This window comes from Synchytrium microbalum, assembly GCF_006535985.1.
Source record: "Synchytrium microbalum strain JEL517 chromosome Unknown SmJEL517_scf0060, whole genome shotgun sequence".
In the NCBI taxonomy this organism is placed as follows: Eukaryota; Fungi; Chytridiomycota; class Chytridiomycetes; order Synchytriales; family Synchytriaceae; genus Synchytrium; species Synchytrium microbalum.
In genome coordinates, this window is record NW_022158409.1 from 79,372 (window position 1) to 106,064 (window position 26,693).

A 26,693-nucleotide genomic window follows, 5' to 3' on the forward strand; every position below is an offset into this window, starting at 1 on the left:
AAGTGAAGCGAAACTTACCTTGTTCACCAATACCATGAGGAGGAGCATCTGCAATCATTACTACGATTTTTGTTGCATTTGGTCTCCAGGGCATTTGCAATGCATCATATCTAAAGAAAACGTGTGAAACGAATGGTCAACGACTTGAACAATTTGAAATGTAAGCCAGCGCACTCAATACTCACAATCCAGTGGTGACAGCTTCTGGACCATCACCACCTCCAGCAGCTGATTGTTCACCCAAGTATTTCTTCATGACTGAGGTTGAAGAGGTAAAGTCATATATTTTGGTAATGTACGAGTTGTCTTGAGGAGGGTGGTCTCTGTAGCATACAAGTCCAAAGCGAACATCGGCCTTTTCACTTTGAACGAGCTTGGTGACGATGCTGGCGATAGATTCGGTGGCACTGTTAATGTATGATGACATGGAGCCAGTACAGTCCAAAGTGAAAACCAAATCCAATTCAGTTCCTAGATAGAACGATTGTTATGATGAGATTAGTAAGCAATCATTGAAAAGATACTCATAAGGCAATAACTTTCAGTGCTTCGTTCGTGTCAGAGCTCGTCGGGATCAATGACATGCACGTGCCAAAAATGTTCTAAATGTTTGATGTTGGGACGACAGTTCCAACAGCCAATACCAAACAAAGATACTGATGACTTGATCATAATGAAATGAAAATCATCAACTTAGCGTACCTGGAACAAAGGACGAGGCTTTATCTTGTTTTGTAGCGCCTGCATCTTGTTCTGGATTGTTCATGGTACTGCTTGTAGTACTAGTAGTGCTAGTATGAGGATTCGTTTCGTCGGTAGTAGTCATTCTCTTTTGTGAGTTTTTGCGGTTGTTATATGTGTTTTTGTTGTGTTGAAAGTTGAGTTCTCGACTTTTATTTTTGGTCAGTTACTCAGTAGCAAACAGTAGCGTACAGCCACTTTTTTGATCGAATCAAAAGAATCACCGTACTGAATGAGACTTGGCAGTAGCAAAGCGTGAACGCTCTATTATGAGGACAGTAACTCTACGAGGTATACTTCGTAACTAGTCAGTTAGTACTACACTTTGCACTTTTGGATCAGGCTGCATCCGACTCGATAAACAAGTACGCCAACAACACAATAGTGGAATTTGTAATTGTCCTGGACAAATTCATTGCTTTATAGACTGCAATCGTCACAACATTCCTTCTTCTTCAAGTATTCCACTTCCAGTCTTGCAAATCCAATTTCCAAAAGACGCAAAGCGAAAGAAGGTGAGACGATGAAGGGAATAAGCAAGAGATTACCGGAGATGATCAATCCTGCTGCCAGGCACAGTGCCATTCGATTACTGACTCAAGAGGTGCACAAAACAATGAAGGGTAAAGTGTTATGGGCTTTTGCGGCAGCAAGTCACTCTTTACTTCAGAGCCTGAAAATCGACCTGATTACGAACCCAGATTTTGCCAACCTGGAGTTCGATATGAAGACATGCTTTTGGCGTAATGTACTTAATAGTTCCACTGTTTTATTGAGACCAATAAACTGATAATCATGGTCCACTATTTAATGTTCTAATTTACTGCTGGATGTGCTAAAAGGCATGAAATACATTCCATCCTTGATTTCAGCACGATTAACCAGCCCCGCTAGTCTCTTCCGTACATCTTCATCTGTTATAGACGTGATCGTCTTATTATCCACTCCAACCTCATGTGCCCCGCTTTTAGTTCCTTTCCCAGACATTACATCCTTGACAAACTGGACTTGTAAGTCCAATGCCAATGTCGTAGCTTTACTTGGAATCATCTGAAAATCGTGGACCTTCTCTTTAAATATATATAGCTGTTGCTGGAATCCAGCTGACTCTGCTATTCTTTTCTGATACAGTAGGAGATTTTCGGCATACAGACGGTCAACGGTACCGACTGTCTGGAATATGGGGACGCTGATGTTTCCTGTATCGTATATAGGAGATATGGAAGGGTGTGTTGGTGATGTCATACCCGAGTAGTCCTTCACATGCCGAATTAGTCTCTGTTGGGTGTTTTGCTGTTTATCTCCAACAGCAAGAACATCCCAGTCGAATTCGTCACCGAGTATTATTGTTGGTGATGAGCTTGTAAGATCAACCCTACGATTGATTTGTGTTTGTCAATAGAGTAGACGATATTGAGCTGAACTACAGTGGTACCATGGTGTTATCAGAATGAGCCCAGCTGGAGTATCTTCTGGCTTATTGTCTCTGATATACATTGCCAAAGAATATGCGAGATTTCCACCTGCTGAATCACCCTACGGAACAACAAAAAAAAGTTGCAGTTTCAAATTATTGAGCATTTTGATCATCCAAGTACTCACAGCAACGATAATCTCAGAATGTGGAATCATCAAATCCTTTAATGCGTAAACAAGGGCACTGTACGAATCCGACAGCTGTGCTGGATACACATGCCCAGGCATCCGCCGATAGTCAATTGATAGCACTTGCAGACCTCTTCGTGCAAAGCCAGCAGTTAATGCTCGATGAGTGAACCTAGTTCCAATAATGAAGCCACCTCCATGAAGGTATAAGACCAGCGGCATAGCTTCCATTGTCTTTCCTTTGGGTACATTAGGTCTTATCAGCTCGGCATCAAAGCTTCCAGACGCGTTTGGTTCCAAGGTGCTTGATACACGGTTTATTTTGATTTGTTTGATTTGAATGCTCGTGGTCGGAGTGTTTGGTTTCTCGAGCAAGGACAAATAGTTGAGAAGAATTCCTGCAACCTATATTTGGAGTACTTGTTATTGTGCCGTGTTGTGCAATGTATTTACAAAGGAAAGTAAGTACAATTAACATGATGTCTTCGACCAATCCCTCCACAATACCGTGAGCCTCACATTTGCAAAGGTTCTGCTGAGCGACGTTTCATGTTTGTTTGCAATCGCTGTCTTGATCGGAGCTCTACATTGAGCTGCAAAGAATTTATCGGTCTGCGTCCATGATTTCGGTGGTGGATTCATGATCTAGATAAAAGCTTTGAGATGTTACTACATGGTATGGATGATCGTGAAGAGCGCACTTGGGGAGGACCAATACATTCGGAGCAAGCTCGTACAGTTTCTATGAGCAAAACCGTACCGTGTCACTAAACACTTGGCTAGAGAATATGCTTCCTTGCTTGTTTTTCCAACGTGCTAAAACTACAAGTTGCTTTAGTTGCTTTTACAATTTGGCCGACATACCTCAAATCTAAATCCAAAGACTCTGGCCGGGACTCACTATGTCCAAAACTTGACGCAAGAACTCGGCTGCTTGTTGTTAAAAAAACTCTTGATTGGCGACCCTCACTCGTCACGGTGTTCTTTTCCAGGATTCTTCGAAGTTGGCTAGAACGTTGCAAGATACGCACGCAACCGTGAAGAAGCAATACCAATAAATGGCTATTACCCGCTCGCTTATGCTACTGGTTGGCCTGTACTTTTGTGCTTTGGCCAACTCTGCAGTCGTAGCAACGTCGCCAAATCCGTCGACTTTATTGCTGAGCAGTACAACAACGACTACAGCCTCGCAGTAAGTTCAAATGCTCTTATACTGTATTTAGACTCATAGAAGTCGTTTTGAAGCAGCGACCGATACGTGTTTTGTCGAGCTAACCGATGTATTCTCTTTTGTGAAAACTCTTGTAGGTTAAAAACCGCATCACCCAGTACTACTATCATTCCTTCCTCTACAGTTGCAGCCTCGCCGGCATTATCTTCTCCTGCGACGTGAGTTATTCAAAGTGTGATGTTTCGAAACAAGTATTGGAATCTGACAAGATTTATGCAAACAGCACCACCACGTCAGTAAAAGCTAGCACAACCACAAGTTTGATTACAACGACCATCATTCCCTCTTCGACCTTAGTAACGTCAGCCAAAGCGAGCACACTTTCGTCGGTCGTTGCGGCATCACCCTCTACCTCTACTACCACTACTTTGACCACCTCTACCATCACCTCAATCAAAGCAAGCTCTAGCAGTGCTCCTAGTACTGTAGTTGCCTCACCGTCATCAACTACAACAACAGTGGCGACTACCACCAATTCAGCCACCGCAAGCTCCACGAGTATACCTAGGTCATCTAGCACACTAATTGCCAGCAGTACTTCGTCAACTTCTGTCAAGGCAAGCACGACAAGCACTGTAGCAACCAGTACTACTACAATCATTCCATCTCCAACACCATCTTCAACAACCACGAGCACTACTACTACGATAAAAGCAAGCACCACTACAACTCTAACCCCAAGCACCACGACTGTTGTTGCGTCTCCTATGCCATCTTCCACCAGCACATCAGCAACCACAACGATGGCAATTTCTTCTCCCAAGGCCAGCTCAACAGTAGTGCCATCGTCTACCACTGCAACACCAATCACCACCACCATCGTACCTTCGCCTACACCCTCGTCAACCACCACATCGACAACCACGACACTGGCACTGTCTTCTGCTAAAATCAGTTCAACAGTAGCGCCTTCCTCTACTGTTACACCAAGCACCACGACCATCGTTGCGTCTCCTACGGCGTCATCAACAACCACAACTTCAACAGTAGTGGCATCACCAGCTTCTTCTATTGCGCCGTCAGCATTGGCTTCAGGAGCGCTAAGCTCGTCATCTCAGGTAAGAGCGTTTTGCGTTCATTTGCCAAACACCTGAATCTACAGAATCTAACAATTATCTGTCTTTCAGACTGCCACACGAAGCTCTGCTTCCCCATCAAAGACCGCTTCGCCTTCAGCATCACCGAAATCATCCAGCTCTAAAGCAACCGTAACAGCCAGCTCCACCCTGAACATTGCCGCAACATCTCTACCACTAGCAACTGCAACACCAAGCCCGTCACCAGATGGAGGAATCGCGGACTTTTTCTCAAATACTACAAACCTGATTGCAGTATCCAGTGGTGCTGGCGGTCTTGTTGTGGTCGGATCAGCTGCTGCCGTGTTTTTCATGAGACGTAGATCTAGTAGTGCTGATCGCAGAGGACTGGCTCATTTGAATGCCCTGTCATCATCGCATAGTTTATTCGCTCAGCCTAGTAGGGTCAACTTGTATTCTGCACAAAACAGTTCACGAGACCTGTTGAGGAATGAGAGGAACGTCTTTAATTCACCAAATGCTGGACCAGTATATGTAAACCCAATGTTCCATGCCACATCGACTGATACCCTCGAATAGGAACAGGAATCTATATAGTATACCTCACATAGTTGATAATTTTGTTGTCTGTATCCACGTGGAAATATGATTATTTGGCTATCATGCGAGTACTACCCGCCCATTTTGTTGAAACTAGACAGCATATCGCAGCCTGAGAGTTGAAAATACATGTAAAATTTATTTCAGGTCTACATTCTAAAGTTTGGAACGAATGGCTTGTACGTATGGAGCAAATACTTTTACGGCCACTTCATCGTTCTTGACGGCACGAGTCCCACGATCTATAAGCGATTTCAGCATATTTCTAACATTATCTAAAGTGAGTTCCTCGATCCTTTGTCCATCTGGCATTACTGTGCATACAGCAGTCTGTATGGGAATTCCTGCAGTGACCTTTTTTACAAACTCGACTTCCAAATCAAGCGCCGTACTACAGCGAGCAGGGAAAGTTAGAGCGGTTTGTTTCACCTCGTATACTAAATGCAGCGTACCTGGATGACGGCACAAACGACAGTAATTGGAACGCATGCATCTGGTCTTGGAATATATACAGCTGACACGTCTCTCCAGCATCAACACGTTTCAAAAACATGGCAAAGATTTCAGGAGCCAGTCTGTCGACAGTACCCGTTGTGAAGAACATGGGTGGCAAGGGAGCTGCCTTTGAAGGAATATCATGTATAGGAGACACGTATGGCAGACTCATGTACGATGGTACTTTAGCGTATAGCTTTCCAAGGGCTGTGAATCCTCGGCCTCCGGACAGAATATCCGCAGAAAACTCATCCTCTATAAAGGTGCATGGCGAGTTTCCAGACAGATCACACCTAGCAACACCGCCATTAAATCAGATTGCTTTGTATTAAAAGCGAAAATGCTGGCTACCAAGGAGTTAATGGTGCGATTCCTGATGGCATTGGTATCCTTTGATCTCGGCAAAACATAGCTATTGCTAATGCTAAATTTCCACCAGCCGAGTCACCCTATAAAGTAAATAAAGTAAATTGAAAAGTCTTTAGGTAGGTGTGAAGAGCAGGTAGTTACCGACAACACGATTTTCGACGGTGGAATCTTCATTTCCGTAAGTAGATACTTGTAGGCAGAGACACCGTCGGTAAGAGCCGCAGGGAACTGCAAAAAAAGTGGCAAGTCACTGAGAATGAGTTGCTAATCTGCTCCAATACATTAACATTGATCTTACTGGATTCTTGGGACTCAGTCGATAATTGATAGACAGGACTCGAACCCCACGTTTTGCCAGACCCATTGTAATCGTCCTGTGAGTCAATGTAGAGCCTACTACATATCCTCCGCCGTGGGAGTCTGCAATCGCAGGGTAAGTCTCAGAGGTCTTGGTATGAGTTCAACCTTCAAATCAATAATCGTACATAGGATGACTGGAGTATCGTCAGTAGCACCAGAAGGTACAATCCATTCCGCGGAGAATGTACCCTTGACATTGTTTTCGAAACCGATAGTAGGAACCCGTGGAATCGTCAAATGTGTAATGGACAGAGCGAGGTTTGAGATTTTTGAGCGATCCATGAGACAGAAGAAATAAAGCAGCCATTCAATAGCCTACAGATTTGATATGAGTTGCAGAGCCCTGTACGGTTAAGAATTACGGGAAATCTTGCCTTGACCGACATAAGAGCGTGATTTATTTCAGATTGTGGAGCAGCCTGGTAGAATTTGTTGAGAATCAGCAACGGCAAATGAAAAGACGATGTATTGCTAGTTGTCATTTACAGATTTCCGGCCCGAATTTCGGCCAATGCTCTTCATGCTTTCTTGAATCCTACATAACGGCAAATTAGTGAACAAGGTGCGTCCAGCGCGACGATGAGTCCTCCAACGGGACTTACTGCTTTACTAAAAATCGTTGGAACATTGACCATGATGCTGGATATTTTGGTTGCTCCATAGTTTGAACCGTTAACGAGTTACTCTGTAGGTTTGCGTTTAAATCTCGCTTACATGGGAAGCAGTCAACTGGTGGCAAGTTTAAAACGATGGAGTGCACCGCAACGGGACGCTCTATCATATCATCAGCTTATTCAAGCCATTCAAGCGATTTAAGAACTATTTCAAACTTTGAAACGCGTCCAGAGATTTATTGAGTTCACACAGTGGAGGCATATTTAACCACCTTTTAGAACGGAAAGCAAAAGCTTTCAAGATGTCTTGATCGTAATTGACAGCCTTTGGTCCTCGAGATACGAAGGAAGCCAATCGGCTTCGAACGTCTTGTATGGTGAGCTCTTCGATAGTCTTGCCTTCTGGCCTGACCATATGAAGACAGCAGTCTTAATAGGAATCCCAGCAGTGACCCTCTTAACAAACTCGACTTCAAGATCAAGTGATGTACTATCAACAACCATTGATTGAAACATGGTTAGAACAAGATCAAACATGAGACAAAACATCCATGCTCTTACTGGTAGCAGGAAGAAACGGCAGAATTTGAAACACGTGAATCTGTTCTTCAAAGATATACAGCTCACAAATCTCACCAGCATCAGCACGTTTAAGAAAGGTAGCGAGTACTTCTGCAACAAACCTATCCACTGTTCCTATGGTGATGAACAATGGTGGTAAAGGCGAGGTCTTGGATGGGGTATCGTACAGAGGAGATACATATGGTAGCTGCATATGAGAAGGTTGAGCAGCATACTGTTGTCCAGCCATGTTGAGTGCTGGACCTTGAGGAAGAATGTCTGCCGCCAATTCATCGTCTACATAGAAGCATGGCGAGTGCCCAGATATGTCACACCTAAAACAAACTGTTAGTCGAGAAATTTAAGGATCTGACCAGAAAGTGCAACTTGCCAAGGGCTCATCGGAGCAAAGACCTGAAGGAAGTGGGATGCCTTGATCACGAAGAAACAACCCGGCGCCTAGTGTTAGTCCACCACCAGCAGAATCGCCCTAGAGGGTGTTTGAAGTTACTACAAAGCATTGAAATGTGTCGTTTGTATATACACTACTTACTGCAAGAACGATTTTGGAACGAGGAAACTTCAGTTCATGAATCAGATAATTCTATGCGCGCAGACACCGTCACCGTCAGTAATAGCAGCAGGAACCTGCATAATGGTGTTAGACTCATAGAAAAGCTTAGCTGATTTATTTCTAATCGGATGCTTTTGAGCCAAACGATAATCAATAGACAGCACACGATGGATACGCACCGGCCGATCAAGATCTTTTGAGCCAAAGTTCATGATGCAGGGATGACCACCTTGTTTGCTTGTATATTCGATTCCATGTTTTGAGATTAAATCAACGTTAACTCATCCAAGTGCGAACTGGGAAACTCTACAAGTTGGATCATATTACGTCGGATGCGACAGCACACACGTCAGCAAAATGCAAAATGGAGATAGGAAATGCTATAAAGACGAAAAATCCAGATGGAATTAATCTTTTGCACTGGCGTTTTATGCGATAAAAGCAACTCTGGTTGAAAATTCGTGATTTCGTACATTTCTACCCAAAGCAAGCCAGTGCAGCATGGAGAACGGACCAAGGAATGGAGATGCCGCCTCTACAGTGTCGTCTGCATCGGCTCCTGCCTCCAATAGTTCGGCAGTAGATACTCTGGAACCATACTTTCGTCAAGTCTACCAAGTCATCACGAGTCAACAAACCCAGAGAGCACTATACTCGACCATAGCCTTTTCATTCTTGTTTACTATTGGAATTGCTGCCGCATCTGTCCTGTACATGGTCGTTTACTTGTCTTATGTTCCTCAAGTCAACCACATCTTGCCTGTTTACTTCCAATATGGGTATCACTAGCTGTTGCTGTTTCTGCGTTGCCTTTAGAAGAATCCTCTGTTAACTTGTCTCATTTGAAATAGAAATCCAACAGAAGTCATGCAGCCGACCGCTCTAGTTCCTCTTCTGAGCGATCCACTCAGTCAAGTTTCAGTAAGAGCTTGGAGCTTTGAAGCAGTACGTATAGTGATACACTATTGACTGAGTTCAAACATGTATTTAGGCGCCTATGCTTACAGCGGGACAGCACTACCGTCTCTCTGTCCAACTGATCGCCCCAAACTCGAAGCATAACTTGGAGTTGGGAAACTTTATGGTATCCATAGATGTTTACTCTCACAACAAATCCCTCATTTCATCTTCAAGCAGACCAGTACGTAGTATACTTGTCTTCCAGTCTCGCAGTTTGTTGCTCTTTGTGCCCTTCAAACCTTATTTGAACCTTGTGCTAATTAGGCACTGATGACATTCCAGTCCAACATCATAAACACCATGTCAACCCTATTATCATCCGTACCAATACTGCTAGGAATGGCTGTAGAAGCGCAAACCATCAATGTCGTTCTAATTGAACGATTGATAGAAGATGAATCCATGCCATCTCTTATGGCTCATCTACGACTATCGGATTCTAGATTACGTATATACCAGGCTCAATTGATATTAGACGCTCATTTCGTGGGCCTACGATACTACATGTATCACTGGTCTATAACTACAGGGGTATTCTTTACGTCCTTGATATTCATGTTTGAGTCTCTCTGGGCTTTTGTAGTTTGGAGAGCAGTCAAGAGGATATTACATAAAGTATTCCCAGCTATTCCATCGACGCCAGAGCAGCCGTCACGACCACCTCAACCACCAGCTGAAGATGATGGTCGATTACCAGATGGTAGAATTAAACCGAGGCTGGACAATTCAAGTACCGATGAGGAAACCGATGATTTAGATTGGATACCTGCTCTTAGAACGACTAGTGAAGCACATAAGCCACAGCAGGAGCAACAACCAGCGCGATTCACCCCTACAATAGCAGGAACCAATACAACTGGAACTAATGGCAGTAGTACAGATGAAGAAGCCGAAAGGAAACAGGTTGTAGCTTCAGCTGCTGAAGTATCTTCACCGCCTCGTCGTGGCACAGCACTTCCTGTAGAACCATCTCCAGCCGCAGTCAGCCCTAGCAGTACGCAACAAAGTACAACAGATTCCACCACCACTACTCCCACCAGGTTGCCACTACAACAACGATCTTCATCAACTCCTCGTAACAATTATAACAATAGAACGCAAGACCATATAGTGCCAGATCAGGATGATGACGGGGAATTGGTCGAAACTCCTGCTATATCGTCACCACGAAACCGTGCTACTGAATCTATAACAGAATCAACTGGTGACTCGATTGCAGAGGACATCCTCAATGCTGAAAGCACACCGTCAAATAATGGCTCGAATGGAACGGAGTTCTCACTGTTGGAAGAGGAGTTGCTGAATAGGGATGATGATGATTCAGTTTCGGTTGACTAAAGCACACACATTATAAATTTGCAAAACCATCTTGTATTATATTATATATTTGCACTGTACCTCTGTTACTACTAAATTCTAAATTTAAACATCTAAACCGCCTTTGAACACCCTGGTTTGGAAACGATGCGAGCGGAGATTACTGAAGACTGGCAATGCATGTTATACTGGATTCATTAAGCTATTCACCATTCTAAACATAGGCAAAAACGTGCTACACATGCAAACACTCACAATATACAACCCCACTAACCAAAGCTATCTATCTTTTATTACAACTACTTCCTCTGTCGGTATAACTGGTTTGCTAAACCATCCACCGTACATGCCGACCCACCCTGTCACGTTCGGGAATCTCGCTAGATGCACCACCATGGCTACGAGTGTCATGACAATACATAACAGCGAGGAGCCCTTCCACCCGTGGTATTGATATACAGTTGATCCTACCACTGAGCCCCATGAGCCTCCGAAAAAAGACTAGAAATGACCAGAACGTGGGTTTGGTGAGTTACATGAATGTAGTGTCGCATCATTTTGGAGAGTTTCCATACCATGAGCATGTAACATGCGTTCAGCCTTGATCTAGCAAGCTTATTTATAGCAAACACTCTTGTCTGATTGCCGATCTTGAATTTGAAACAAAACTGTTAGAACGATCAACACGACAGATAATTCTGGTTTTATGTTATCTCTTACCTGCCGGAATCCCACACCCACGTCCAAAAAGAATGCACCAAAGACGACGCCTACTACACTCAACTCAGCTGTACCCATAAGTAAAGCATATGCTACAATGATCATCACCAGACCAATGAAAACACTCAGATAGGACCCCCATTTGTCCACGAATTTTCCTGTTAGAGGAGCCACCTGCGATTACAATAAATAATAAGCGAATGCATGTCAACAATTCTAAAGCATTAGCAAATCCATGTCAACAAGGCAAACCCCTGCAATGACGACGAGACACATGTCCAAGACCTTACCAAGATCCCAGCAAGCCCACAGAATCCAAACATTCCAATTGCGTAAGGTGGGTACAGGTACGTATCGTGCAATAGATACGTAAGAGTAGTCCAAAAGATGGTAAATCCAGCAAACGTCATCATAGCAATAATCCCACTCTGCACCAATATCGGCTCTCTATATAGTTTCACCATCGACCACAGCATTTGAATGTAATTCGGTGGATTTGGAGGAGCTGGTACAGCCGGGAGCAAGAAGAATTGGACGACGAGCAATGTCCCATTCAGACAAGCTGCAACGAGGTATACGTAACGCCAAGATATGAATTGGGCTACGATTCCAGACATGATTCGGCCACATAGAATACCTGCCATTAGACCAGATATGGTCCAGCCTACATATGCTGCTTTCTGTAACAAGAGATGACGTGTCAGATTTGCGAAAAAAGGACCAATTCACTTACTTTGTCGTCAGGAGCCAGATCTGCTGTGAGCGGAATCAATATTTGAGGAGCGCATGTAAGCACGCCAATCACGAAATTCAGAGCTTGAAGAGCCGCTAGATTTGGGGCGAGTATTACTCCAACGGTCAATAAGAAGGTCACGGAGCCTAGTGCTAGCAGGAGCTCTCGCCGTGGTAGTATGTCGCCAGTAGGTACTAGGAGTAGCAGGCCACATGCATATCCATAGCTACAAAAGGACGAGTAAGTCAATGTGTGATTTCAAAAGCGTTTGTATGGCAGTGAGCTTACTTGGACAGCGACGGTATTAGTCCAACTTCAGCTTCCGAAATCCCGAACTCGGCAGCTATATCGTTCAAGATCGGTTGACTGTAATCTGATTACGAGGAGAAAGGAGTGTTGGTAACTTGCTAACGAACGCTTTTTTGTTCCATTTCCTTTCATGATCAAAAGACGACTTACACAGATTAGCCACCATTACAAGTGCCGAAAGTGCAAAAATCACAGAATGAATAGGCTTGAGCACGAAAGTAGCTGGATCATACTGAGCTGCAATAGGCGTCGGAAGGAACCCAAATGTTTTGTGATGTAACATTGCTGGTTTTACAGGTGGTGGGGGGGCCTCAAGAGTCAATGAAGGCCTTGTAAACGTCTGATCATGAATATTTTTCAGCTCTGGCAGGCTTAAATCTATGGATCCGGATGGTCTTGAAATGTCGTGGATATGTGACGAAACCGCTATGGGAGCAACGGAAGGAGGTGGTAGGGGCTGATCATGAGATTCCATCTAGTTCTGAGCAGTTACTCTCTAGGGTGAGAGCGTGATCGCCTACTGCCAGTAGTCAAGCGAGTCAGTGCCTGAATCCCAAAAACAAGAGAAATGAGGCTCAGCATCGACCACGGTTTTTGGACTTAAGGTACTAATTTGAGAGCGTGTAGAATCCATGAATGAAACTATTTGAGTCCCGTCACCTCAAGCGACCGCCACTCCTCACGACGAATGAGGTGTTTTTGGGCCTTTGATGTTTCGTGTTTCGTTTGTAAGTTGAAATGTACTAGTACAATGACTATATACAATGATATGCCTTATGCAGTATTGAGAGTTTACAATATTTTTTTTGTTTTGCTTGAGCTTATTCCTCCTCTGTTTCCTCTGTTCCTTGAATGACGCCAGTAAAGACACTAGGATGGTAAATGTGATCAAGTGTGAGTAAATCGCTCGATAGAAACAGGAATCGACACCGATGTATAAGAGACAGCACCAGTATGCATTGCATACCCTCGTTTCTAGAGTGATTGCAAGGAAACTTGTTAGCAAACCAATTGCCGTATGAAATACATGCAATTAAGGAAAGGCCGACCTTTCGAGCCTTGGTTCGTATCGGTATTATCAGTCCTTGCTCAGCAAAATGTTTGGATAATTCAGAAGATTCGGCTTTTACGATGACGATCCTGTGAGAATCTTATACATTCAGGTACATAAGGGGTTTTTGGTCAATTTTTACCTTGTTGTTGAAGTGTTTGATAGTCTCTCGCGTTGAAGGATATAAAGGTCTTCGTTTGTGCTTCGGAAAGAGATCGGCAAGCACCCCTTCCAATAGTACTATCCAAGCATAGGGGAATTTTAGCAGATTGCAAAATGTCGAATTACTAACAAGGCTCACCTTTTTAGATCATGCAGATTGAATTTCAGCTTGTATGTACCCTCTACTCGCACCATGATCTCGACAAATACGAAGTAAACACCTCGTCGACCATCCAAATCAGTCAATACATGAGAAGGAGAGACAAGCATTCCATCAAGCGACCTCTCTGCACTAAACGGAGGAGCTTCGCTATCTTTATCTGGCCTCCAAAAGGTATACTCTGGGGGCATTCGTGTAGGTAGACAAACAAGTGGTGCTAGATTCGATGTTCTCCCCACTGCTTTTGATTTTGATGATGTGTTTGACACTCGCCCAGGAGAGTGGGGTATAAGGATTGTGTCTTCTCCGCTGTTGGAAGTTCGTCTTGTAGGTGACGTGTTTCCCAATATTGGATTCGCGGCCCCGGAAGCAGCAGGGTCCTCCATACGAGGCGCACTCACAAAAATCAATGGGCTTGTCGGTGGTGCCAAAGTCAAGACATAGCTACAATCTAATCCATCTTCAGACACCAGAGCTGATGACACAGTGAGCATTGAGAAGTCACCTAATTTCTCAATGCTGCACATATGTTTGGCAAAGGAGTTAGCATATCGTCAAGAGTACGTGCTCTTTGGAGTTTCAATGATTAAGGTCTTTCTCATTGTGGACTCACCCGGTATTCAAGGAATGATTCTCTCTACATCCAAGTTGAAGTATTATCGGAGGGTTGACAGATTTGCCCGACTCTCTTTCTGTGTCTTGAAGAGCTTTGGCTCGGAATGGCTGTTGTATAACAATCAGCTCATAACAGTAATTGAGACTAGGAGAGAGTTGAATGATGTTGAAGGAGGCAGTGTTGATTGGTTTCAAGTCATTTCGGGGCATAGACACTGGAATGGTTAAATCCCTTGACTCCAAATTTCAAAACATCCATCAACCAAAGCCAACCTTACTTTTGGTTTTCATCGTGATTGGCATCTTGCAGTATAGAATCTGGGCCGGTAGTAGCAGATATAGGGTCAGTATCTGCATCTATTGTATCGTTAGGTGAAATAGCGTGGTGTGGAAACTCTTGCTTCAACATTTGGGGTTTGGTCGGTTCGTTATTTGCATTCCAATCCCAAGAGTTTGGTTTTTCACTCATAACCGGTCTCGGAAGCATAGAAGAACTCCAAGAAAGGTAATCGCGACACTATCCACTAGTCGGGATTACGCCTTCTCTACAACTATCAGCTGCCGGACAATTCCCCTACAACAAATGTATTATGTCATTGCGAGGCAGGGTAGGAACAAGTCCAATCTACTACCTACTCGTTTCCCCCAGATGGCCTACACCTGCACGAAGCTAATCCAAATACCCTCCGCTTGTCCTTGCTCTACACCACCATAAACTAGGTTTGCTGCAATTGTTGTCTTGGACGCAGACGTAGACAGGACGTGGTCACTCGGTCAACCAAAAGGGGGCACCGGTTGGCCGATATATCCGGTGACAGGGTTCAACGACGACCTGCTTTTGGTAAATGACACGAACCAGAGATGCTTCTTGTGGTACACTTGTGGTACACTTGTGGTACACTTGTGTCTATTGTAGCAGCTGGTGAAAAAAGGTCTGCAAGAAATGCTGCTGTTTCGAGCTGTACGACGAAGTTGGGATTGTTATATGCAAAATCAAACTCGAACGCACTGCCCGTTGTATATTGCTCCTGTTAGGGGTGCTGCTCAAGAGACGCGGTTTGCAAAACTCGGAATCTTTTCAAGTCTTGCTCTAGTCGAGCTCATAGCTAATAAACGATACCATGACTCGCAACTGTTTACTTTGCAAGGTCACATGTTAAAATATATTAAAGTTCGAAGCACCTCCACTGATACCAGCGTCCAAATGTCCAAAACGTAAACAAAACGTCAACACTGCGCACTCAACAAGCAGGTACACAATTACGATATCCATACAAAGACTAGCTTCCAGCGAAATCCCGATAAAAGACGTGACGAAAGTCAAGATCAACGCATATAGTAGTATAGGTGGTTGGTTTTCAGAGATGCACATTTTCCATACAGAGAACAGACAAACGAGATCAGACGGCAACTTAGATTTCTAAATTCCTTCACGTCGATACTGTTTCTTAAAAACGGCCAAGCAATCAAGAGCCACCCTTGAAACTCCCTCCAGCTTCCCTCACACACCCCAACAAATTTGTCGAGTTTCTTCTGAGTTGAAATTCGGAAGCTTTGATAAAGGATAGGACGGCCATGAGCTCGGGAAAGGATTCAGGACTACAGGAAGTAGACCTGTCTACGGTACCCTTGGAAAACGGCAACAATGCGAGCAAAATCTCTGCCAAACGATTCACACCAGTGGCTGGCAAGAAAGGAGCTTCAGATGCGGCTGAAAAGGAAGCAGATCGTACCAAGCATGTTGATATTGTAAGCTTTGCTTGCTCCGTTGTTTTATCGGGGCATTGCATGAAACATCTAGTGTGTTTTGTTGTGTGTTGCAAAAAAAGATTGGCACATTGTTGGCCAAGAGAACTAGCTTGACAAGCAGTTATTGTAATTGCTTCCGGAATCATCTGTGCATTCGACTCCGGAGCTTATCGTTTGGACGACCGTGCATCAAGCTTGCAATTGACAAAGCCCTTTTATCACAACACGCCGAAGTGTTTGTAGGAAACACATTTTAACTCCCAAAGCTTCATCTTTATTAGACGGAACACTTGATGCCAATTGATGAAGTCCTTGCAACGTACAAAACAGCTGTAAATTCATCGCATCCAGTCGAATCTCCTGGTTTATCGAATGACGAGGCAAAAGCTCGTCTTTTGCGAGATGGACCCAATATGCTATCACCACCAAAGAAGAGGAATGTTATCTTACGTTTCTTGGATATCTTGCTTGGCCTGTTCAACTTGATGTTGTTGGTACGTTCGCCTTGTTCCAGTCCCAGATCATCAAATGTGCAGAGCCTAGCCTGAAGGAATATCGAGCTCTAAATGAATTGTTCTTGCTTAACTAGTTGTCGGGTGCCGCTGCTTATATCTTATACGGTATTGACGTAAGTTACATTTGCTGACGTGGCATGCGAAAATTACATCAACCGGACAATCTCGCAGCTTCACTGCTTCTTTTTTGTGCTTATATTTACACCTCGTTTTTCCCCATACAGCCTGCTGACAACTTCCAAAACGTCTATCTCGGTGCCATTCTGATTGCTGTTGCCTTCATGAACGCTGGAATTGAATTCTACCAAATACAAAAGTCTCAAGCTATCCTTGAATCATTCTTGGTAAGTGCGCTATCATCTTGTCTATGATTATGTGGCGTGTTCCAACAATCTCATCCCTCTCCCGTGTAGAACTTGATCCCTGCCAAGTCATATGTAGTCCGTAGCGGAAAGCTCGCTCAAATCTCTGCTGTCGAGCTAGTCAAGGGTGACATTGTTTACATTAGGATGGGTGACAAGGTCCCCGCCGATGTCATCTTGTTTGCCTCAACTGAATTGAAGGTGGACAACTCTTCATTGACTGGAGAAGCTGAACCACAGGAACGTAATAAGAACAACACTATGACATCACCCTTGGAAGCCCACAACTTGGTCTTCAATGGTACTCTTGCTGTTAACGGCGAAGGATATGGTATTGTCATTCGAACTGGTGATTACACCGTCATTGGTCAAATCGCCTCATTGACTTCTAACGAACAACGTCGAAGCTCTCCATTGTCAAGTGAAATCGACGCCTTCGTACATATCATTGCTGCTGTAGCTGGTGTTGTTGCCATCATCTTCTTCTTGATTGGTCTACTGGGCAAAGGCCTCGGCTTCTCGTAAGCATTTTCCCCACTATTTCATTTATGATGTTTATGTGAATCGCCGTTTACTGATTCTTGCTATATGCTGTTAGTTACTCTCTCAACTTTGCTATCGGTACTTTCGTGTCGTTCGTACCTGAAGGTTTACCTGCGACAGTGACCATGTTGCTCACATTTGCTGCTAAACGTATGGCTGGCAGGAACGTTCTTGTAAAGGATTTGCAAGGAGTAGAGACTCTAGGTGCCATTACCCTTCTAGCAACAGACAAGACTGGAACTCTCACCCGTAATCAAATGACTGTCACTTATATGTGGACCGGGGGTGTTCGATACTATGCCCAAGATATGGCGGCAGGCTCAGCAGAATCTCAAACTTCTGAACCATTGAATGTCGGTGCATCAGGAGTACAGGAGCTTCTATATATGTCTGCCTTGTGTAGTAGAGCCAAGTTTGATCGTGACGACGTCCCAGTCGATCAACGTCAAGTAGTTGGTGATGCCACTGAAGCTGGTTTACTCAAATGTGCAGCAACGAAGCTTTCTGACTTTGATGGTCTGCCAAGAACTTTCCCCAAAGTCTTTGAGATTCCATTCAACTCTGAAACTAAATGGCACATGTCTATTCATCAAAAGGCTCATGCTAATGTGGGCTCTTTTTCAATTGGTTTTTTTGTTTCTAGCCGTAACTTTTGTGAAGCTAATCCAAAAAAAACTTTAGGGTGATTTGATGCTCTACATTAAAGGTGCTCCCGAACGTATCTTGAAGCTCTGTAATCAAATCTGGAATGGTGAATCCATCGTTCCCATCACTGATGCTGACTTGGCCAAATTCGATGAAATGTACAAGGTCTGTCCATTCTTAACTACGTTTTTCATATCTTTTTATTGGAGCTCATAAGAAAACATATCATCAAACACATTTAGTTCATGGCATCAAAAGGACACCGTGTATTAGCTTTCGCTGCACTACCATTGCCGCGTACCGAATTTCCTGCCAACTTTGAATTTACTAAAGAGCCACCAACTTACCCCTCTAAGGACTTTGCTTTCTATGGTATGCGTCTAGTTTAATTTGCTCTTCCCTGTTATGGTTTCCATTTGGCGTTGTGTGTCTTCAGAACGCAACTATTCTGAACTGTTGCTTGTCTCTCCCGCTAGGTCTCATATCTCTAGAAGATCCACCCAAGCATGGTGTCCGTGAAGCTATTGGTCACTGTCGTGAAGCCGGTATCCGTGTCATGATGGTAACTGGTGATCATCCTCTAACAGCCGAGGCCATTGGACGCAAAATCAATTTGATGCTTGAAGACACTCGTGAAATGGTCGCAGCTAAGAAGGGTAAAGCAATTGAAGCAGTCAAGGAAGATGAATATGATGCCATTGTCATCCACGGTGAAATGATCGATTCCATGACTGATGCAGACTGGAATCGTGTCTTTAACAAGCGTGAAATCATCTTTGCTCGTACATCTCCACGTCACAAGCTGGATATTGTTAAACGAGCTCAATCTCGCGGTGAAATTGTTGGTGTCACTGGTGACGGTGTCAATGACAGTCCTGCCTTGAAGAAGGCTGATTTGGGTATCGCTATGAATCAATCTGGCTCTGATGTATCCAAGGAGGCTGCTGCGATGATCTTGTTGGATGATAACTTTGCCTCTTGTGTCAATGGTATTGAAGAAGGACGTCTCATCTTCCAAAACTTGAAGGTGTGTTTGTAGAATTTGTTTCGTTTAGCACGTCGTCACACCTACTTACGCACCTCCTTGAAATTTTAGAAATCTATCCAATATACCGTCACCCACACTATGCCCGAAGGTATATTATCATGGTCCTCTTTCTACTTTGTTTTCACATACTTACAGAGAATGTACTTTTAGTATACGCCAACTTGTTCTTCTTACTGGTTCCTCTACCCCTGCCATTGTCATCAGTCCTCATTCTCGTTGTCGAGTAAGTCCAAAGCTTGTGCAGAACCTGTCTTCGTTCTAGTCCCAATTGCGCTAACACTGTTTTTGTATCAACAGTCTTGGTTTCGAGTTATTCATTGCTCTAGCGTACGCTTTCGATCCAGCAGAAACGAAGACAGGTCTCATGAAGCTCCGTCCTCGTAAACCTGTCACGCCGGCCTCTATTGCTCGTTTCCGCCGAGATGAAGGACGTAAACTTCGAGCCTCTGCTTCAGACGCTGATAAAAAGCCTGGAATTATTGAACATACCATCCACCACTTGAAGTCAATGAAACGAATGTTTACTCGTCAATACTGGTCTGAACTGATGGAAGACAAGGAAGAGGAAGTACTAGTAGATCAATCGCTTCTCGCCTGGGCATATCTCGAAGCTGGAACAATCCAAACCATTGGTTGTTTTGTCAGTTTCTTTGTAGTCCAGTATTACTACTTTGGAATCACTCCGTTTGATCTTCAACAAAATGCTACAGATTGGGGTAAAGCTGATATTCCTCTTGCTCGTGGTGGTATTCTCGTAAGTTGTTAATGCTTTACAATCAAGAGTTGGGGCAGTCCTTGACTCGTCCATGTTTTTCATAGACTTCTGCTCAACAAAACACTTCCTTGGCTTACGGTCAATCCATGTATGTGATTTGTAGTCAGTGTTCTTTACAACAAACGTTATACTCACCTATGCATTTTATAGGTACTATCTCGCTATCATGTTCCAACAAGCCTTCAACCACTTCATCTGTAAAGCCAGACTTGGTCTGCCATGGGGATCCTTCATGCTTGCAGTAAGTCTTTGGCACCATCTTTTTACTTGAAAGTGGCCTGTTTACGTGCTCATGGTCGATCAGGATGCGTCTCTTTTCTCTTGTTTACATCCGGTCTCTCACCTTTGTAGAACAAGTACAGTTTCTATGGATTGGCTGCTGGTGCCACCTTCACCTTGGCCATCGTCTATATTCCACCCTTCAACATTGCTTTCGGAACAGAATACCACTTGTTGCCTCTCTTCTGGCTCATCCCCATTGGATTTGGAATTCTCTTATACGTATATGCCATTGTTCGGACTATTATTATTCGCATGCGTAAGTGTGACTTTTGGGGCTTGGGACTTTCCAGCATCATCCATGTATTCGTTTCTGACGTTTGATTCTGTTTTAGGTTCGCCTGTTAGATACAACCCGGACATATCAGGGTTGCAGATGTATGCTACTCGTTGGTCGGTGCGCGGTGCCACTGGTGCGTAAAGTGGTCTGTCAGAAGAGGTACAGGTGCCTAAATAATATCTGTGGTTGGGTGAAAAATGTCGTGAATCTTTAAAACATAGAAAAAGCTAACCCAAAGTCTCGTATCCAAAAACTTAGTTGTGTTCTTAAACAAAAGTAAAATACATAGCCTCACAAAACACGTTCGTAATTCGTTCATTCAATCTGGATCCCAGTCTGGATGTTGATGGGATGTTGATTTGCTCTTCTTCCGCAAAACAAAAGCAACTCCTCATAGCAAACTTTCGCCAGATTCACCACAACAAGGGGCGTTCTAAAGAGAGTGAGTATGCGTGCGGCTCAGATCTTTACACTACATGACTAATCCTCTATGTATCGCCGTCGTTCGCCGTAGTTCTCACCAAATTTAACCAACAATGAAAATAACACTTGGTTTCTCACTAGATCTATACCAATGGCAGAGTATGAATCCAGATCACCAATAAGACGACCAAGCTATATATTTGATGACACTGCCATAAAACCACCACCAGCTCCTATATCGCGTCGTCAGTCGTCTTCATTAACGGCGACATTAGGAGGACATTCTCGACCACCAAGTTATCCATCTGCCAATGGTGGTCAGGACGATCATAATACAGTTATAATTCAAAGAAAGAAATTAAATCGTGGTCTATCTAGTAAAAAGATCTCAGGTGGTGGAGAAGGGTGGAGTAGTCAGGGAAAGTTGGTTGGAGGAGGCACGTCTTCGTCGGTAGTCACGCCAACGTCGTCTAGACCTACGAGTGTAGTAGAAGGTGCTCCAGAACTGGGATCTGTTCTCACTTCAAGTGGCGATCTATCCGTACAGTCATCACCAGCACCAGCAGCACCAAATAGTGAAATACAAACACCAGAACTCCCACATACACAACACTCTAGATCGTCATGGTCCTGGTTTTTCCGCACACTCCTAGTAGGCACAGGCCGATGCGAAGCATGCATCCGAGCAAGATCAGAGTCCCGGACTCTCAAAACCCAACTAGCCCAAACATACCAAATAAACTCGGCCCTCACCGTAAAAGCATCCCAAATCCCAAACCTGAAACGCCGTAACGCCGTCCTAACCGAAGAGCTACACGAACGAGAACAAATGTGGACAGTCATGTTGGAAGAACGACTTAAACTGATTGAAGAACGGGACGATATTATATCTGAGCTTGAAGCATTGACGCAGTCGCTTTTTGAGGAGGCTAATCGGATGGTTGCTGATGAGAGGAGGAAGAGTAGTCAGTTGCAACAGTCGAATGTGGAGTTGATGGAAAAGCTGGTGAAGAATATGGCTGCGAAATTAGATGGGGCTAGTAAACGCACGTCGGTTGCTTCATTGTCGAGGGTGGCGTCTATAGCTAATGATGTTGGGGCGTCAGCGTCTGTTGCGGGTGCGAAGCATCATAGTGGGGAGCTGAAGATTGCTGGGAAGGCTTCGAGTAACTTTGTTTAGATTAAATAGACCAAAAGATAGAAGCAAATTTAGAATTCCTTGCTGACATAAACGTGATTTTCAGTCTGAATTACAGAGTCGCCTTGCTGTATACTGGTTGTTTCGTTTCGAACTTGTATTGCTCAATGACGCAAACCCTCGAGAAACAGCACACAAATGGTATTCTGTAAGCAGTTACCAATATTCTGAAATCTCTGATATCGAGCAGTTCGAATCATCAGACTCGAACCCTGCTCTGTAAACGTTTGATTCTAGGACGACGACTTGGCAAAATGTCAGAATCTGCCCAAACTCAAACAGCCGAGGTGGTGGAGCCTTTATCCATGTGGATTCTTATACGAAAGGACTTGAAGAAGCCGCTGGGCTGGTCTGCTGGCAGGTATGGAAATGGCTTGAAAATCACGACATCAATTCAATCGCTTCCTAGTATCTGGCCATACGAGGCAGAGCCGCAATCTCACCGATTTCTAATTGAATTTCGCTTTATTAGCATCATATCTCAAGGAGCTCATGCATCAACGGCCGTATTATGGAAGAATATAGACCATGAAGCTGTTGTTGAATACATGAAGGATATACAGACTATGAGAAAAGTGACCCTGGAAGTCGCGGATGAATCTGAACTCAAGAGTATGAGTGAAAGGCTTACAGATGTCAATTTGCTGCATCACCTATGGATTGAACAGCCAGAAGGCATCGTGACATGTCTCGCAACAATACCAGGTCAGAAAAGTGTGTACGGACAGCATTTTCAGCATCTAAAACTTTATAGATGATGATTAGTATGGGCCAAAATGAGATATCGTTTTTTCTTGTATAGCCAGACGTTGCTTACAATGTACATTATCAAAACAAAAGGAAAAAAAGACAGAAATTAGACTAGAAATATGTGATCGAGCCTGTTTTGATTTGTATGTTAGAGGCTCTGTTTCGTTTACTTTTTCAAACTTGAACATCATACCTTGACGAAGTCAACGATTGTTCCCAGATGTCACAGACGCAGCATTGGCCAGCGCGAAAAGAAGCCTGGCGTCAATCGCCACGATGCAGGGTTTAGAGGATCGCCAAAACATCTAGATCCTGTCCAAAGATCGACCCAGGCTTCATCAGGTCTGAACAGTGGGTGATGCCAATTGTCGAGGAACTACAAGATAATAAATTAGCATGATGGACAAAAATGATACATTTGATATATGCAAACGATTTCCGTTACTTACTCGTTGTTTCAAGATGTTACAGGGCATAGAGTCTAGCCACTGAGGGTTTGATCTGACTGTGTAGGCACAAAGTGTGAGATCGACATTCTCAACTGGTAACATGCTTCCCGTCGAACTTACCACCACCTCGTGCACGTGTTATTTCTCGTGCTCTCGTTAACAATGCAAATCTAGCCATTTCCGTGTGTGCTATGACTCCTTCAACATCGTCCTTGTCTAGTACGCGTGCGGCTGAGAAAAGAAGATCTCTGGTTTGATGAAATATTGTGATCAGTAAAATAAAAACAACATAAAGCCGTCGAGATTGGTAATCTTTACCGTTTAGGCCCTTCCAAGGGTACTCCACGATCGTACATGTGTACCTTTTGATCCAAGGCCGGTATCGGTGGGGAGAATGGTACTGCTTGTGGTTCAGCTGGTAGTGTGAACGTAGGTGCTGGTATATTGTATGTTGATGGTGGTGGTGGTATCGTTGAGGTGGCTACTACGATAGGATCTTCGTCCATTTGGTTGGGTGGTTCAGTTTCGACGGGAGTGATACTCCTACGTGGTTCTGATGAGGCTGATGAGGATGATGCACTGGATGATATGGATGATGCTATAGACGACGATGAAGACTGGACTGGAGATGCTAAGTGCGTGTTCGTAGTGATCATTGATCCCAATGGTTGTGACCTCAAGTCATTGATAATGTTCTTCAGTTCCGAGTTCTCGTTCAGTAGTTTTGATACTTGTTCTTGTAGTTCGCGTATATGATTGTCTTTTCGATCTGAAAAGTTGTGTGGAGGTGTGAGCCAAGTGCAAGTCTGTCAGGGTTTTCAATGTACGAGCGTACCTCTATAAGCCTTTTGAGCAGCCCGATTCTGTGCTTTCCGTTTCTCTTTACGTTGTTCTGGATCGGCCTTATTCTTTCGACCAGGCGTCAATTTGGATTTCGGTGACCTTTTGGCTTTTGGCTCGTCAAAGTCATAATCGGATGGAACTATTTTGAAGTTTTTAAAGTGAATACATAGTTACAAACGTGGTATGGTGTTGAAACAAATGCAACCCAAATTCACATGGGAGTGTTGTTATTTCTTTCACGGCGAATTTCAACCAGGGGAACAGAGAGAGAGGCTTACCATCATCATCGTCTGAAGACATGTTTCTGGTGAGATCGGCTTTGTCTTGATGCGATATATCTAACACTTGAGACCGCTAAACGGTGAGCTTGTTTTTGAAGTGAGTGATTAGAAATCGGCAGAAATGAAACAAGCTGTACGAAGGAAGGACCAGGTCCAACCAGGGACCTCGATAGTCATTACAAACGGACGGTACCTTATGGACTTGCTACAGCTTCCAGGATCCTCTACTGCCTCTCTTCTGCTAGTTGCCTTGCTAATTCTCGCAAAAACGGGAAAACGATGCCGGCCAAATTTCATACCCGCAAAGTCAACATCCTCGTGATGCTATGTGTCAGAGCGACGTCACTATATTCGTTATTAGCTGGCGCATAGTCTCGCTGGCTATTGATCTTTCCTTATGTTACTGCACTGTTGCAATCCAAAATCTTGAGAAACTTTTGCGTTCACGTGATTATTGACGCAGTCTTTTTTTTCAGACAGATGCGAGACTTGGGCATAGTTACCTGATGGAACAATTAGCATTTGAAGCTATACAATTCTATAGAACTTGGCTGGTCTCGTTTGGAATTTTGCTATGGTTTTCTCGCTTTGTAAATGTGCGGGTGACGTGTGCGGATGTGATTTTGAGGCAAAAACAGCCAAAACGAGCTGGGAATTGATGTCTACCTAGTTCGCCCACACTGTGGTGGCGGTTGCTAATCACCTGCTTGTTTCAGTAGATCGTGAAATCACTGCCGCGAAGAGCACTTTCAAGTTGGGGTTCACTTCCAGTGTGCTATATATTGCGGATACTTTGTACTAATTTCTGCTCAGCACAGTTCTACAGCTATACCGACCGCTTTCAACGCACCTTTGCAACTTGCTGACTGCCTGCTTGTCAAAATACAAATAAAACATCGGTGTTCAACCATTTTCCGCTGGTTTCAACCAGTTCAGCAGCCTCTTGTCGTCGACCCTAAACGCGGAAGTAGCCTTTACAGCACAATCTTCGTAGTAGAGACCGGTCTGCTTGCCAGCTTTAGCTGCAGTGGCAAAGTACGTGCAACTTGTTCTTCTCCTAGCAGGACGTATTTGATCATTGGCTGCAGCAATTTGGGACTTCCTTCCAGATTTCTATGATAGTGAATACGTCAGACAATCAACAATGGACGAGGTTTTCAAACGAATTGTAAAAAAAAGTTATATACCAGTAGCGACAGCTCCAGGATGAAGAGAATAGGTAGTGATTCCAGAGTTTTGTAGCCGCTGACCGAGCAATTTTGAGTAATCGACATTTGCCAGTTTCGAGACAGCATATCTAGATACCATTTCCAAGTTTGATTGAGTTTCTAGCACTTTGTCGCCATTGAGTTGGTCATATGGGATGGCCCGGAAGAGGTTGCGTCCGGTTGACGATACAGTCACGATTCGAGCATTCGACGCTTTCTTTAGTGCTGGAAGTAACAGCAATGTCAAGAGAAAGTGTCCTTGAGCTGACGCAAAGTGAAGCTCATAGCCTTCTGACGTCTTGGTATCAGTAGAAGCAACCAGGCCAGCATTGGCGACGAAAACTTCGATTTTCTCATTACGAGCCAAGAAAGCCGAGGCAAAGGACTTTACTGATGCCTATGAGAAGATTGCGTGTTAAGGGCAGTTAGATTTGTTACGATAAACAACTACTAATACGAACAAGAGTCAATGAAGCTCAACCGTCACGCATCATGCTGGATGTATCAACCTCCATAGTTTCTACACTCTCCTTTGCATCCTCCTTGCTACAAGCGCTTGAATTTTATTCTTGGCCGCAGTAGCTTGTTCGAGTGAGCGTGAAGAAATAATGACTTTTGCTCCTGCAAGAGCAAAACTCTCTGAAGTAGATCGACCAGTAACAAAATTACCACCACTAAAGGAATAAAGACTCTTAGTCAGCATTACTGCAATGAGATGGTCGCAATCTGGAATATTGAAGCGATTCAGTAAGCAGAAGAAGAATGCAGAGAGCGCAGAGCTACCACTAAATATTACGTTACGATTATGTCTTGCCGACCAAGGAGTCCTTTGGACCTGTATAAGCTCGAACCATTTTGTAATTTACAGTGATGATGGAGTGCGAAATATGACGAATCTGGCTGGCAGAGCTCTAGCTTTGTCGGTTACGATTGAAATCGTTCTACCTCGGCGGTGAATGATATCTGAGCGGTTCCGTTAAGAACGTGTTCTGCCTTTGATGAATCGACGACTAGTGTTTGAAACGGACCCGACTCGACCGGACTTTCAATGGTGTCCGGTCCTATGCGGACCGACCTGTCAAACGAGTCCGGTCCGGTCCGCTTGGAGTCCGCGGACTCATGAGCAGGTCC

General features: G+C 44.0%; 8 protein-coding genes across 8 annotated transcripts; 3 read left to right on the forward strand and 5 right to left on the reverse strand.

The window, feature by feature from the left end:
• Positions 1 to 1,548: 1,548 nt before the first annotated feature.
• SmJEL517_g05818 (uncharacterized protein) lies at positions 1,549 to 2,577 on the reverse strand (the record flags this gene model as incomplete). Its single annotated transcript, XM_031171744.1, has 3 exons — positions 1,549 to 2,116; positions 2,177 to 2,277; positions 2,344 to 2,577. The coding sequence occupies 3 exons, from the start codon at positions 2,575 to 2,577 to the stop codon at positions 1,549 to 1,551; spliced, it is 903 nt and encodes a 300-aa protein (XP_031022296.1).
• Positions 2,578 to 5,370: 2,793 nt separating this feature from the next.
• Positions 5,371 to 7,099, reverse strand: SmJEL517_g05819 (uncharacterized protein; the record flags this gene model as incomplete). Its single annotated transcript, XM_031171745.1, has 9 exons — positions 5,371 to 5,605; positions 5,667 to 6,002; positions 6,061 to 6,158; positions 6,220 to 6,306; positions 6,377 to 6,498; positions 6,564 to 6,753; positions 6,819 to 6,857; positions 6,925 to 6,973; positions 7,041 to 7,099. The coding sequence occupies 9 exons, from the start codon at positions 7,097 to 7,099 to the stop codon at positions 5,371 to 5,373; spliced, it is 1,215 nt and encodes a 404-aa protein (XP_031022295.1).
• A 250-nt stretch (positions 7,100 to 7,349) lies between these two features.
• Positions 7,350 to 8,399, reverse strand: SmJEL517_g05820 (uncharacterized protein; the record flags this gene model as incomplete). Its single annotated transcript, XM_031171746.1, has 5 exons — positions 7,350 to 7,612; positions 7,689 to 7,910; positions 8,028 to 8,103; positions 8,167 to 8,217; positions 8,367 to 8,399. 5 exons carry the CDS (start codon positions 8,397 to 8,399, stop codon positions 7,350 to 7,352), a joined length of 645 nt encoding a protein of 214 aa, XP_031022283.1.
• Positions 8,400 to 8,688: 289 nt separating this feature from the next.
• On the forward strand, positions 8,689 to 10,485 carry SmJEL517_g05821 (uncharacterized protein; the record flags this gene model as incomplete). Its single annotated transcript, XM_031171747.1, has 4 exons — positions 8,689 to 8,966; positions 9,039 to 9,108; positions 9,179 to 9,328; positions 9,412 to 10,485. 4 exons carry the CDS (start codon positions 8,689 to 8,691, stop codon positions 10,483 to 10,485), a joined length of 1,572 nt encoding a protein of 523 aa, XP_031022284.1.
• Positions 10,486 to 10,743: 258 nt separating this feature from the next.
• Positions 10,744 to 12,701, reverse strand: SmJEL517_g05822 (uncharacterized protein; the record flags this gene model as incomplete). Its single annotated transcript, XM_031171748.1, has 7 exons — positions 10,744 to 10,965; positions 11,040 to 11,114; positions 11,185 to 11,358; positions 11,475 to 11,864; positions 11,918 to 12,143; positions 12,206 to 12,290; positions 12,377 to 12,701. The coding sequence occupies 7 exons, from the start codon at positions 12,699 to 12,701 to the stop codon at positions 10,744 to 10,746; spliced, it is 1,497 nt and encodes a 498-aa protein (XP_031022281.1).
• Positions 12,702 to 13,047: 346 nt separating this feature from the next.
• On the reverse strand, positions 13,048 to 14,683 carry SmJEL517_g05823 (uncharacterized protein; the record flags this gene model as incomplete). Its single annotated transcript, XM_031171749.1, has 7 exons — positions 13,048 to 13,096; positions 13,194 to 13,201; positions 13,276 to 13,349; positions 13,420 to 13,517; positions 13,579 to 14,118; positions 14,213 to 14,359; positions 14,493 to 14,683. The coding sequence occupies 7 exons, from the start codon at positions 14,681 to 14,683 to the stop codon at positions 13,048 to 13,050; spliced, it is 1,107 nt and encodes a 368-aa protein (XP_031022282.1).
• Positions 14,684 to 15,789: 1,106 nt separating this feature from the next.
• SmJEL517_g05824 (uncharacterized protein) lies at positions 15,790 to 20,551 on the forward strand (the record flags this gene model as incomplete). The annotated part of the gene is made up of 16 exons (XM_031171750.1): positions 15,790 to 15,963; positions 16,245 to 16,457; positions 16,553 to 16,591; positions 16,703 to 16,822; positions 16,892 to 17,361; positions 17,439 to 17,991; positions 18,065 to 18,193; positions 18,271 to 18,400; positions 18,505 to 19,055; positions 19,125 to 19,164; positions 19,227 to 19,299; positions 19,374 to 19,830; positions 19,896 to 19,939; positions 20,002 to 20,092; positions 20,203 to 20,389; positions 20,466 to 20,551. The coding sequence occupies 16 exons, from the start codon at positions 15,790 to 15,792 to the stop codon at positions 20,549 to 20,551; spliced, it is 3,357 nt and encodes a 1,118-aa protein (XP_031022285.1).
• A 433-nt stretch (positions 20,552 to 20,984) lies between these two features.
• SmJEL517_g05825 (uncharacterized protein) lies at positions 20,985 to 22,013 on the forward strand (the record flags this gene model as incomplete). The annotated part of the gene is made up of 1 exon (XM_031171751.1): positions 20,985 to 22,013. The coding sequence occupies one exon, from the start codon at positions 20,985 to 20,987 to the stop codon at positions 22,011 to 22,013; it is 1,029 nt and encodes a 342-aa protein (XP_031022286.1).
• Positions 22,014 to 26,693: the final 4,680 nt, after the last annotated feature.